The sequence below is a fragment of the Scyliorhinus canicula genome, chromosome 9 (genome assembly GCF_902713615.1).
Source record: "Scyliorhinus canicula chromosome 9, sScyCan1.1, whole genome shotgun sequence".
Classification (NCBI taxonomy): domain Eukaryota; kingdom Metazoa; phylum Chordata; class Chondrichthyes; order Carcharhiniformes; family Scyliorhinidae; genus Scyliorhinus; species Scyliorhinus canicula.
This window is the reverse complement of record NC_052154.1, coordinates 5137208-5151187: the sequence shown is the minus strand read 5'-3', so window position 1 is coordinate 5151187 and position 13980 is coordinate 5137208. Positions and strand designations below refer to the sequence as shown.

The window sequence follows — 13980 nt, the reverse complement described above, 5'->3', positions numbered from 1 at the left end:
CAAGCCGCTCATATAGCCACTGCAGTTAAAGTGGGACAGAAGAAGGGCAGTGAAGCAGATTAAGTAAGGTCAAGCCTGCGATGTGTGAGATTGGGAATAAAGTCATGCTCCAAATTCATCAACCTGGAACATTTTTCTCCCCTAAATGTAGTGGGCCACTTTCTGTAGTAGACAAATCAGGTCCCTCGGTGTACAAAGTCTTGTTAGACGCTGGTAAAACCAGATGGTTACATGTAAACCAGTTAAAGCTATTTAACTCTCAGGGCAATTACCAGCACCATGTGTTGGTAGATGTGGGTGAGGGAGATGTAGTTCCACTTTCCGATCCTCCCCTAGTAGAGAATGGAGGGTCTGCAGGCACTACGGTTAATCAGGTGACAGGCTTGCCAAAAGGCAAAATCTCAAAGGAGATACCCCAGGTTGAGAAAGAAAAAGAGGGAACAGGGAGCCGATTAGTCCGACAGGATCCCAGTGAAGGAGACATTTTGGCCGATTGGCTAGCAAGATGAAAACTGTAAACAAGAGCATCAACAATCTTGATCTCAATAATAGGTACGAAAAGATGGACTGGGAAACATACTTGGTGATTATGAATGTCGTGACTCACGGGACTGGTGGAGCAATAGCATTGACGGAGATAACCATTGATGGAAATTACGTCACAATATCCGGGTCTCGGGAAGCAGTAACCGAGTAAACATCAGTGGTTAGAGGCCATCAAATCCATAGACCATTACAGACACAGCATATGAAAGTCAACAAACCTGGCAAAGTTCTTACTTGGTGTTCTAATGTAGACGTAGATACAACCATTAAGGTCCCATTAAATAGAAAACTGTAGAAATTGTCCTTTCGAATTTCCCGAACTCATGCCCATGGAATGGTCAGAACAGCTAATTATCTCAGCTAACACCTGGACCAGGTGCCTGCTTTGGTCATCAGAGGTTTAATATGGATGGGCTGACCCTAAAGCTAATAGGAAAAGCAGGACCGGACTTTAGAAAATGTTCCCACAGGTCCGGTATGCGATCACAATAGTGTTTATAAAGTGGGATGGGTTTTCAGAACCAACAACGTCCCAGACCATAGTCCACACAACCTCACTTTCTACAACCCCTGCCCCACCCGCTGAATGTCTATAAATGGTGTTGTCTTGAGGGATATTGGGAAAACACTGGATGATAATATACACCATGAAGCAGTACCAGTAGTTTTAAATATTGCAAGAACAGGATGCCCGGATTGGTGTCCAGCCCAGATCAAGAGGTTATACAACCGACAGACTAAAATATTTGTTCGGCCAAGGAGTCGGGGATGATGGGAAAAGAGAGTATTAGAAAGAGGGATCTGGTAAATGATGCGGCAACCTTGCAGGGTACAGGAATGACCACTGTTCACACTTTGGATTTACAAAATCTGGATGAAAAATTGAGAGTTTTGTTTCGTTTTGTTAACACTTTGTTTTGGAACAGCGAGAGCAAGGCTCTCTCAAGGACGAATATGGCCCGTGGGCACCGGATTTGTTTATATGAATGAACTATAAACTACAAGCTAATACATTATCAACTAGCAGGGACTTCTGAGATTCAACAGCGATATCTCTGGGCTCATCAATCGTAAGACAGGACCCTGAATTTGGAGGCTCACAGCGCACACCCTCCAGAGTAAACCTGGCCAAGTTCTCTCTACTGGGTAGTATTTTATAGTTCATGTTGTGAGTCATGAAACTTACTGTTTAAATAAACACATAACTGAAGTCTTAAGTGAGTTAAATAAAAGATCCGAGATCAGCACGGTAGCATTGTGGGGCAGCACGGTAGCATTGTGGATAGCACAATTGCTTCACAGCTCCAGGGTCCCAGGTTTGATTCCGGCTTGGGTCACTGTCTGTGCGGAGTCTGCACATCCTCCCCGTGTGTGCGTGGGTTTCCTCCGGGTGCTCTGGTTTCCCCCCACAGCCCAAAGATGTGCAGGTTAGGTGGATTGGCCATGATAAATTGCCCTTAGTGTCCAAAATTGCCCTTAGTGTTGGGTGGGGTTACTGGGTTATGGGGATAGGGTGGAGGTGTTGACCTTGGGTAGGGTGCTCTTTCCAAGAGCCGGTGCAGACTCGATGGGCCGAATGGCCTCCTTCTGCACTGTAAATTCTATGATAATCTATGATAATCAATTAGTTGTGAGGACTGATTTGTCTGTTTTGTCAGTTGCCACCAGCAGAGGGCACCCCAGATGGGACACATCTAAATTTAGTGCAGTCAATCTGGTCCGGAGTTAAACATTTCAACCGCCCAGCCTGAGCCTGAATAAAGAGGGCAGGAACCCCACGTGATGGCCAGGATTAAGTGGGTGAAGGGAGCATAAAAATAAAGGACTGGGTAGCTGATTAGTTCTGTGGCCGTGTTCGAACTATGTTGCAGAAATATTGAGAAATAGAGAACCTAGTGGAGTGGTGTAACGACAACAATCTCTCCCTCAATGCCGGCAAAACTAAAGAGCTGGTCATTGACCAGGAAGCAAAGTACTGTACACACCCCTGTCAGCATCAATGGGGCCGAGGTGGAGATGGTTAGCAGTTTCAAATTCCTAGGGGTGCACATCTCCAAAAATCTGTCCTGGTCCACCCACGTCGACGCTATCACCAAGAAAGCACAACAGCGCCTATACTGCCTCAGGAGACTAAGGAAATTCGGCATGTCCACATTAACCCTTACCAACTTTTACAGATGCACTATAGAAAGCATCCTATTGGGCTGTATCACAGCCTGGTATGGCAACTGCTCGGCCCAGGACCACAAGGAACTTCAGAGAGTCGTGAATACCGCCCAGTCCATCACACAAACCTGCCTCCCACCCATGGACTCCATCTACACCTCCCGCTGCCGGGGGAAAGCGGGCAGCATAATCAACGATCCCTCCCACCCGGCTTACTCACTTTTCCAACTTCTTCCATCGGGCAGGAGATTCAGAAGTCTGAGAACACGTACGAACAGACTCAAAAACAGCTTCTTCCCCACTGTCACCAGACTCCTAAATGACCCTCTTATTGACTGACCTCATTAACACTACACCCTGTATGCTTCATCCAATGCCAATGCTTATGTAGTTACATTGTTTATCTTGTGTAGCCCTATTATGTATTTTCTTGAATTTTGTTTAATTCCCTTTTCTTCCCATGTATTGAATGATCTGTTGAGCTGCTTGCAGAAAAATACTTTTCGCTGTACCTCGGTACACGTGACAATAAACAAATCCAATCCAATCCAATTGTTCGAGTATAAGATTAGAGTGTACCTGCCTGCCAATATTGTTTGTCTTCCCCCAACTTCAGTTCTCTCCTATATCAAAGTACAATTAGAGTTGCAAAGGTAGGTAGGGAGATTGACACAGATATACGAGCAGTAGTGATTGAGACATAGAGAGATGGAAGTTAGGCTGTTCTTTTGGATAATAGTTAAAAGCTCAACCGTGAAGTGCTTCAAAATCTTAACCCTTTTAACCATCTGTCACTCTCACCTTATGATGTTCAGTGTTGGACAAATTCACAATAGCTTATTTTTGTTAACAAGGAAACACAGAAAATAGGAGCAGGCGGAGGCCATTCAGCCCTTCACATCTACTCCGCCTATAGGTTTCTATGAGATCCCCCTCATTCTTCTAAACTCCAGCAGATACAATCCTAACCGATTCAATCTTGCCTCAAACATCATACCTCATACATTTGGGGCCACTGCTGTTTGTCATTTTTATAAATGACCTGGAAGAGGGTGTAGAAGGATGGGTTAGTAAATTTGCAGATGACACAAAGGTCAGTGGAGTTGTGGATAGTGCTGAAGGATGTTATAGGATACAGAGGGACATAGATAAGCTGCAGAGCTGGGCTGAGAGGTGGCAGATGGAGTTTAATGCGGAAAAGTGTGAGGTGGTTCACTTTGGAAGGAGTAACAGGAATGCAGAGTACTGGGCTAATGGCAAGATTCTTGGTAGTGTAGATGAACAGAGAGATCTCGGCATCCAGGTACATAAATCCCTGAAAGTTGCCACCCAGGTTAATAGGGCTGTTAAGAAGGCATATGGTGTGCTAGCCTTTATAAGCAGGGGGATTGAGTTTCGGAACCACAAGGTCATGCTGCAGCTGTACATAACTCTGGTGCGGCCGCACCTGGAGTATTGCGTGCAGTTCTGGTCACCACATTATAGGAAGGATGTGGAAGCTTTGGAAAGGGTTCAGAGGAGATTTACTAGGATGTTGCCTGGTATGGAGGGAAGGTCTTACGAGGAAAGGCTCAGGGAATTGAGGTTGTTTTCGTTAGAGAGGAGAAGGCTGAGAGGTGACTTAATAGAGACATATAAGATAGTCAGAGGGTTAGATAGGGTGGACAGTGAAAGTCTTTTTCCTCGGATGGTGATGACCAACACGAGGGGACATAGCTTTAAATTGAGGGGTGGTAGATATAGGACAGATATCAGAGGCAGTTTCTTTACTCAGAGAGTAGTAGGGGTGTGGAACGCCCTGCCTGCAACAGTAGTAGACTCGCCAACTTTAAGGGCATTTAAGTGGTCACTGGATAGACATATGGATGAAAATGTAATAGTGTAGGTCAGATAGGCTTCAGATGGTTTCACAGGTCGGCGCAACATCGAGGGCCGAAGGGCCCGTACTGCGCTGTAGTGTTCTACGTTCTATGTTCTACATCAGTCCCACCTCAGAGACCTGGGCACATTACCCTGTTTACACCCCCAGTACACCATCGAGGGCATGCTGCATTGGCACAGGTGCCAGCTCCTGAGAACTGAGGCCCACTCTGCCCTCCTAAGGCAAGAGAGACCTCTGCTGCTGAATCTTGTTCAATAACTCGTTCTCTCTGCCCGATCTGCTCATACTATGCTGAATGTCACAGGAAATGACAATGTTCACAGCATCTTGAGCGATGGGCTGGCTGGCTCCTGCAACCTTGCAGCCCGACAGCTGCTGAACTGAGCTCACGTTTCAAACCCCAGAACTTTCCGAACTTGCCGAGAAGTTTGAATGAGAATTAAAAGTTTGCAGCTGCAAAAGTTTTGCATGAAACACAAGAGTTTCCCGTTTTGCAGCGGATTTAAATGTGGAAATTGAACTTTGCGAAATTCTTCAGACTTTTTTGTCTGCAAAGCTATTTTACAAAGTTCGTCGTGAAGATTTTTGCAGAACTTTCATAACTTTTGCAGAACAGAATTTGCTGCAAAAAATAATGTGATGCACTAGCTGCTCTCTGCGATTGATTATCTCCGAAGATTTTTGGAAAGAAGGGTTTTTTTCATAGCTTTTTTTATTCATTGGCAAAACTTTTGCAAAGTTTCTCTTTTACAAAAGGCTTTGTTGCAAAGTTTCAAGAACTTTTTTTTCTACATTATTTTTGGATGCAAAGTTGAAAAACAATTGCCCGGGGTTTTGAGAATCTCTCTCATTGTGTTGGTTCATTTTATTTCCTGTCTGTCCGGAGGATTTTCTCTCTCTCGCTGCAGTGGCCCCATTGTCTCAGATTGGAGGATCCCAAGTTTCCGCAAACTTACTGATTTCCGTTTCCCGCTGAAGCTCCCCCCTTTTTTTTCAAAAAAAGTGCTTATATTTTACCCTAAAAAAAAACAGAACCCTGAAATAGTTAATTTCCTTTCCCTCGACCCACACCTCCTTCCCCCCTCTCTCCCTCCCTCCCTCCCTCCTCCACATCTGCTGCAGCCATGGGGGAGTCAGAGGTGTCGGAAGCTGCTGCATCGCCCTCGCGGGGACTGAGCGCTCTCATCCCGGATAAAACTTTCCTAACTTCCCGGAAAGGGTTGCTGTTGGCAGCTGAGCTGGTAAGTCCTGTGCAATTGCTGTAATCTGCATCATTCTGCTGTAATTGCATTTTCACTGACCATATCAAAACAAAACACACTGAGCACCGAGATTATTTTGGCAGGAGCCAGAGCTGAATATCTTTTGACAGCAAGACATTGAAAGGGGTGGGGTGGGGTATCTGCTTGGGCTGGGGCCAGGCTTCATATATAAAGAGAGCTCCATTTACTAATAATCTTTATTATTGTCACAAGTAGCTTTACGTTAACACTGCAATTAAGTTACTGTGAAAATCCCCTAGTCGCCACATTCCGGCGCCTGTTCGGGTACACAGAGGGAGAATTCAGAATGTCCAATTCACCTAACAAGCACGTCTTTCAGACCTTGTGGGAGGAAACCGGAGCGCCCGGAGGAAACCCACGCAGACACGGGGAGAACGTGCAGACAGTCACAGACAGTGACCCAAGCCGGGAATCGAACCTGGGACCCCGGCGCTGTGAAGCAACAAAGCTAACCATTGTGCTGCCGTGCCGCCCAGTTTGACTCAACACCAAAAAATGCCAATCCCCCCCCCTCACGTCTGAGCATGGATGGGCTGTCCTCGTCGGGCTGTTGTTCCACAGAGGGCATCGCAAGCCTGTCCTCCCAACCCTGGGCAGGGACGCACGCGGAACGCTCCCTTTCCCCCACCTGGGGAACCGGGACAATTGTAACTCCAAGACCCCCCACCACCATAGAACCACTGCCCCAGTTCAGATCAGCCAGAGGAGAGATGCAAAGGGGGTGCGGGAACACTGGAAGATTGCTTGATCATACAGAATGTGAACACTGCTAAAAAAGAGACAGGTTGCTGAAGCTTTTGATCCTGCCCTTATCCGGACAAATACAAGAATGCCAAATTTCAAACAGTCACAACAATTTACACGTGCCATTGCGATCCCAGGTGTATCCTGATTGGTTGATTGAATCAAACAGCATTTCCCTTCGGTTGTTTGTATTGGGTAGAGTACAGACCGAGAGGCTGGGACTAATCGGGTAGCTCTTTCAAAGAGCTAGCACAGACACAATAGGCTGAATTGTCTCCTTCTGTGCTGCAAGATCCTATAACTAACCAGGTGCAGAGTGAGGGCTGGGGAGGGTTGTGACTTTGATTGACAACTCTAAGGACAATGTTCACTGACTGATTTCACTCGCCAGCGACCTGTGCGCCCTCAGCCCGTTCTCACTCCGCTTTCTCTCGTCTCAGGTTCTGAGCTTCATCATTTTCATTTGTTATTTGGCATCACCCATGGCAGCTTTCATGACCGCTCCACTCATCGAGTTCCTGCTGGCCCTTTGCGCCTATTACGTGTATGTGACAAAATACATCGACTATTTCCCAGGCTTCCATGGCCCATTGATCGTAAGTAAGACATCTCTGTAGCCCTAGATGTACAACGTTGGTCAGTCACTGCTAGCATTAGGTAACGGCACAGTTCGCATCTGAACCCTCCGCGTTGGGACACGTTCTACATGACAGCTTGGCTCAGCCAATACCACTCCCGTCTCGGAATAGGTTCAAATCCTCTCTCCGGAATGCAGAATAGGGACAGGAGGGAGAGGCCATTCTATCAGTGAGATCATGACTGTTCTTAACTCCCATTCACCCACCTTGCTTCCATTTTTTTAAATTTAGAGTGCCCAATTCATTTTTTCTAATTAAGGGGCAATTTAGCGTGGCCAATCCACCTACTCTGCACATTTTTGGGTTGTGGGGGCGAAACCCACGCAGACACGGGGAGAATCTGCAAACTCCACAGGGACAGTGACCCAGAGCCGGGATTGAACCTCAACACCGTGAGGCAGCAGGGCTAACCCACTGTGCCACCGTGCTGCCCTCCACCTGGCTTCCATAACTCTTGATGTGTCCACCTAATGGAAAACCGGCAGGTTGAGTTCTGAAACGTCCAGTTGATCGCCAGCCTTAATGTTTTTTTGGGGGGGGGGGGGGGAAGTTCCAGATTTCCCCTTCCCCTGACATCACCCCAGGAACGGCCTGGCTCTCAGTTTCAGGTCCAGCCCCTTTGCTCTGGACTCCCCCCACAGGAAGAAATAGTTTCGATCTATCGACCCGATCAAATCCTTGGATCATCTCAAACACCTCGATTAGATCATCCCCTAATCCCCCAAGAATCTTGAAAAGGTCAATGGGTTCAGTTCCCAGTCCAGAGACTTGTGCAGATGGTGTGGACTGACACTCCCAGCGCAGTACCGAGGGAGGGCAGCACTCCTGGAGGTACTGTCTTTCGGAGAGATGTTCAAATCATGGCCCTGTTTGAGCCTCACTGTTTGGACCAACAAGGGAGTTCTCTCATGTGTCTTAGCCACGATTTATCCTTTCACCCAGTTTAAAACAGATTACCTGGTCATTATCACATTGCTGTGTGTGGGAGCTTGCTGTGCACAAATTAGCTTTTGCGTTTCCTACATTATGACGAGGACTGCATTTCAAAAATTACTTTAATGGCTGTGAAGTTCTTTGCAACATCCTGAGAGTGTGAAAGTACAGAAATATTGTCTCCATCGTCATTGTAACAGGCCAGGGCGGCACGGTGACCAAGTGGTTAGCTCTGCTGCCTCACAGCGTCAGGGACCCGGGTTCGATTCCTGGCCTCGGGTCACTGTCTGTGTGGAGTTTGTACTTTCTCCCCATGTCTGCCCGAGTTTCCTCCGGGTGCTCCGGTTTCCTCCCACAGTCCAAAGATGTGCAGGTTAGGTGGATTGGCCATGCTAAATTGCCCTATCGTGTCTAAAGGTGAGGTGTGGTAACAGGGATAGGGTGGGGGAGTGGGCCTGGGTAGGCTCTTTCAGAGGGTCGGTGCAGACTCGTTGGGCTGAATGGCCTTCTGCACTGTAGGGATCTATGATTCTTCGATGATTCTATTCCAGACCTTCCACATTCACTGCACTACCTTAACATGCTCTTCCCTGTGACCCCCGGTTTAATTCCTGGCACTAACTGTCGTAGTAAATTCATTTGTCAAATTTTTCTAACTCTGTTTTCATGTGCAATTTCCTTAAACATACTTCAATTATTTTATTTTGCAAAAAAAAACCCTTCAGGATTTCCTGCGATGCGTAACTGCTGCTGTCGTTTTCTTTGCGATCTCGATTTACGCCATTACAAAGAACTCAGCATCTTCGAAAACAGCTGGAGTGAGTATCTTCACCTCTTGAGTTAGACTCAGATTAGATTTTATCTTCACCCACTATGGTCTCAAATAGGTAATACCTTACTGTGTTCCTTTTACTAATAAAAGGTCTTTGGTTTCGTTGCAACTGTTGTGTTTGCCTTCGATTTCTACTACATCTGCAACCACCTGATCAGCCTCATCAATCCCCAGGATCTGCCCACCCACACTGCAACCATCAAAAAATCCACAGGTAAGGAAAGAGCAAATGCACCTCCTCATCGTTAGTTCCCCCTCCTACCTCTTAGTGCAACCCGACAGCTTCCACGTAGCTAAGTCCCTTTAACAAAGTAAAACATCTCACGGTGCCCCAGAGGTGTGATTATCAAACAAATGTTGATACTAAGCCACAACAGGGGTTTGGTGCCCTTGAGCTTGATCAAGCTTTGAGAGGATGCGAGCACAGTGGAGGAGTTTCAGGAAGGACTTCCAGAGCTGAGGACAAACGTCAGGAACGTCAGGAATTCCTATGGAATTCCTTGCCCAGTGAAGCAGTTGAGGCTCCTTCATTACATGTTTTTAAGGTAAAGATAGATAGTTTTTTGAAGAATAAAGGGATTAAGGGTTATGGTGTTCGGGCCGGAAAGTGGAGCTGAGTCCACAAAAGATCAGCCATGATCTCATTGAATGGCGGAGCAGGCTCGAGGGGCCAGATGGCCTACTCCTGCTCCTAGTTCTTATGTTCTTATGTCAGCTGAAGGCATAGCTGCCAACTGTGCAGAAATTTAAAAACTGGAGTACGTCTAAGAAGCCAGAATTGGAGGAGTGCAGATATGCCGGAGGATAATAATAATCTTTATTCGTGTCACAAGTAGGCTTACATTAACACTGCAGTGAAGTTACTGTGAAAAGCCCCTAGTCACTACACTCCGGCGTCTGTTCGGGTACACGGAGGGAGAATTCAGAATGTCCAATTCAACTAACAGCACGTCTTTCGGGACTTGTGGGAGGAAACCGGAGCACCCGGAGGGAGCCCAGGCAGACACGGGGAGAACGTGCTGACTCAACACAGACAGTGACCCAAGCCGGGAATCGAACCCTGGAGCTGTGGAGCAACAGTGCACAGTGGTTCGTGAGTGTTGTTGGAAGTGCACTCATCCAGGCAAGAGTACTCCATCACGTCTAAATTAGTGGACAAGCTTTGGGGAGTCAAACGTCCCAGGCTCTGACCTGCTCTCATAGCCGCTGTACTTACATGGCTAGTCGAGTTCAGTTTCTGATCAATAATCACACCTACAGCTGTAGGAGATTCGATAATGGTAATGCAGTTGATCATCTTTGGAAGATGGTTAGATTTTCTCTTGTTAGAGATGCTCATTAACAAGGGCGGTAAGATAGCACAGTGGTTAGCACTGCTGCCTCACGGCACCAAGGACCGGGGTTCGATCCCGGCCCCTGGTCACTATCTGTGTGGAATTTGCACATTCTCTCCGTGTCTGCGTGGGTTTCACCCCCACAACCCAAAGATGTGCAGGCTAGGTGGATTGGCCACGCTAAATTGCCCCTTAATTGGAAAAAATGAATTGGGTACTCTAAATTTATCATGTGGTTCAAATGTTATTTGCCACCTACCAGCCCAATATTGCCGAGGTTATGTTGTTGGATTCAGTCACAAACATTTAGACGTTTTAAGTTTCGCTCCAGAGACCCCCAAGTGTGATTTTTATCAATGACTTGGAGGAGGGGGCTGAAGGGTGGGTCAGTAAATTTGCTGATGACACCAAGATTGGTGGGAGTAGTGGATGAGGTGGAGGGCTGTTGTAGGCTGCAAAGAGACATTGATAGGATGCACAGCTGGGCTGAAAAATGGCAGATGGGGTTTAACCCTGATAAGTGCGAGGTGATTCATTTTGGTAGAAAAAATTTGAATGCGGATTACAGGGTAAACGGCAGGGTTCTGAGGAATGTGGAGGAACAGAGAGATCTTGGGGTTCATGTCCATAGATCTCGCAAGGTTGCCACTCAAGTGGATAGAGCCGTGAAGAAGGCCTCTAGTGTGTTAGCGTTTATTAACAGGGGGCTTGAGTTTAAGAGCCGCGGGGTTATGCTGCAACTGTACATGACCCTGGTAAGACCACATTTGGAGTATTGTGTGCAGTTCTGGTCACCTCACTATAGGAAGGATGTGGAAGCATTGGAAAAGGTGCAAAGGAGATTTACCAGGATGCTGCCTGGTTTGCAGGATAGGTCTTATGAGGAAAGATTGAGGGAGCTAGGGCTTTTCTCTTTGGAGCGGAGGAGGATGAGGGGTGACTTAATAGAGGTTTATAAGATGATGAGGGGGATAGATAGAGTGGACGTTCAGAGACTATTTCCTCGGGTGGATGTAGCTGTTACAAGGGGGCATAACTATAAGGTTCAGGGTGGGAGATATAGGAGTGATGTCCGAGGTAGGTTCTTTTACTCAGAGCGTGGTTAGGGTGTGGAATGGACTGCCTACTGTGATAGTGGAGTCGGACACTTGAGGAACCTTCAAGCGGTTATTGGATAGGCACATGGAGCACACCAGAATGACAGGGAGTGGGATAGTTTGATCTTGGTTTCGGACAAAGCTCGGCACAACATTGAGGGCCGAAGGGCCTGTTCTGTGCTGTACTATTCTATGTTCTATCTAACCCAGTGCGGTCCTGAAGGAATGCTGCACTGTCAGAGGCACTGTCTTTCAAAATGAGACATTGAGTCAAAGTCCCGACTGCCTTCCAACAGATGCAAGAGATGCCGCGGTTTTATTACTCGAGAGAACAGTAGAGTGCTGAAAGGATAGACGGCAGGGCATGGTTTTAAAATCTGACCAGAAAGACGGAACCCCTGTCAGTGCAGGGCTCCCTCAGTGCTGCCATGGGAGAATCACAGCAGAGTTCACATCTCCAGATCAGGACCTGGTCCTACGATTTCCTCACTCACTAACTGACCGTCCCAAACTCTTACAAGGTAGAATGAATTAAGCATTTTCCTTAATGTTTCTAACCGTTGTTTCTTTCCCTGTCTCTCAAGGTGAAGAGGAAGTGGCAGATTCTGATTCCGAATGAAGCACGGTGTAAAGAAGGTGAAGAACTTTACACAGTGCTTTTCAGCTAGCCACCCATTCATTTCTTTGTATTAAATTTGAAGCACTTTTGCACTGGCCTGTATTAATGCTTTGTGATGTAAGCTCAACACCGCTTTGTAAAAGAAGAGACAGAGAGAGAGAGATCCCACCCACAGTGAACGCAGGCCAGGTATTTATCCCAAAGCAAAAATACTGTGGATGCTGAACTAAAAATAGTTAACGGCGAGCCCAATATGACTTCTTCCATCATATTAGACTCGAAATGTTAACTCTGTTTCTCTCTCCACAGGTGCCTCCAACCCACTGAGTTTTTCGAGCATTCTCTGCTTTTATTTCCAATCTCCGAGGTACTTGGGTTTCGTTTTACAGTCAGTGCGGCTGAGAATTAAAATGACAGCCCAACGTCAACTTCCCCTTTTGGACTTGCCGCCCCCATCTCATTTCCCTGCCTCCGCGCTTCCTAAAGAAACCTGTTCCATCTCGTGAAGTTTTCCCAGTTCCTCATGAAAGGTCGTCGACCTGAAAAGTCAACTTTGCTCTCGACTCCAGAGCTTTGACCGCGACCTTTGCGCTGTCGGATCGATCGCTGTGGGACATTCCCGCCGCCTGCTCCCGGAGTTCAAGAACCTGCGCTCCCCAACCCAGCATCCTGCATTTTGATCCTTTCCCCGCGGAGTTTTACTCCCGCTGCACAGACCCCTTTTCGACGGGAACCAAGCTCTCTTCGCACCTGGGAAGCGGACCGTTATCCCATTTTTAAACAGGGAACGTTCTCGTTAAATTGTTGATCGAATGTCAATGCAAATTTCACTCCCGTCTCCAGACCTGCTCTCTATCTGAGTCTACGCAACTTTGAACAAATCACGCAAAAAGCAAAATATTGTGAATATACAATCACCTGCCTTTGGTATAGCACACTTAACATAGTCAAAGATCCCAAGATTCTTTATGGCAATATGCTAAAAACATGACACTGAGTCACCTGGACAGACACTAGGACAGGTGACCAGAACCTCGCACAAAGAGGGAATTTGAAGATGCCGCATGAAGGAGGATGGAGATTTGGAGAGGAACAGGAAGGGAACTCCAGGTGAGGCATACATTTTATTGCCACACGTCCTCCCCACCCCACACCCTGCCCCTGTTGAGTCCCACAGTTTGCTCTCTTCAAGAAGGTAGAAAGGACCTGCATTTATTTGGCATCTCTCTCCACCTCAGCATGGTTTAAAGCTAATGAGGTATTTTTTTTGACATGTAGTCACTGTTGTAATATTGGAAACATGACAATCAGTTTGTGCACAGCAAGATCACATCAATTGTAAAGTGATAAAATGACTGAATAAACCATTTTTCAAAAATTATGATTGTTCTGGGATAGATATTGGCGAGAACACCCAGGCAAACTACCCTGGCTCTGCTTCAAAGGAGCAGTTGTGGGATCTTTTTTATCTACCTGCGAGAGGGCCCGAATTTAGCATCAGATCAGATATACAGCACCTGGCAATGTAATAAATCATCACTACTGACCCTCTGACAATTCAGCATTCCTTTAGCACTGACCTTCTGACAGTGCAGCACTCCCTCAGTACTGACCCTCTGACAGTGCAGCACTCCCTCAGCACTGACCTTCTGACTGTGCGGCACTCCCTCAGTACTGACCCTCTGACAGTGCAGCACTCCCTCAGTACTGACCCTCTGACAATGCAGCACTCCCTCAGTACTGACCCTTTGACAATTCAGCATTCCTTCAGTACTGACCCTCTGACAGTGCGGCACTCCCTCAGTACTGACCCTCTGACAGTGCAGCACTCCCTCAGCACTGACCTTCTGACAGTGCGGCACTCCCTCAGTACTGACCCTCTGACAGTGCGGCACTCCCTCAGTAC

General features: G+C 47.0%; 1 protein-coding gene across 1 annotated transcript; it reads left to right on the top strand.

Annotated features, from left to right (window-relative positions):
• Positions 1-5358: 5358 nt before the first annotated feature.
• cmtm3 (CKLF-like MARVEL transmembrane domain containing 3) lies at positions 5359-13454 on the top strand. Its single transcript, XM_038806230.1, has 5 exons — positions 5359-5835; positions 7062-7217; positions 8918-9010; positions 9115-9238; positions 12040-13454. Exons 1-5 carry the CDS (start codon positions 5719-5721, stop codon positions 12072-12074), a joined length of 525 nt encoding a protein of 174 aa, XP_038662158.1. The 5' UTR covers positions 5359-5718; the 3' UTR covers positions 12075-13454.
• The last annotated feature ends 526 nt before the right edge of the window (positions 13455-13980 follow it).

What these genes read in the sequence shown, in the direction of transcription:
- cmtm3 (XM_038806230.1), top strand. Translation starts at nt 5,719, where the DNA reads ATGGGGGAGTCAGAGGTGTCGGAAGCTGCTGCATCGCCCTCGCGGGGA. An exon ending in CATCTTCGAAAACAGCTGGA is followed by an intron (nt 9,011 to 9,114) that starts GTGAGTATCTTC and finishes TACTAATAAAAG; the next exon opens with GTCTTTGGTTTCGTTGCAAC. An exon ending in AACCATCAAAAAATCCACAG is followed by an intron (nt 9,239 to 12,039) that starts GTAAGGAAAGAG and finishes CTGTCTCTCAAG; the next exon opens with GTGAAGAGGAAGTGGCAGAT.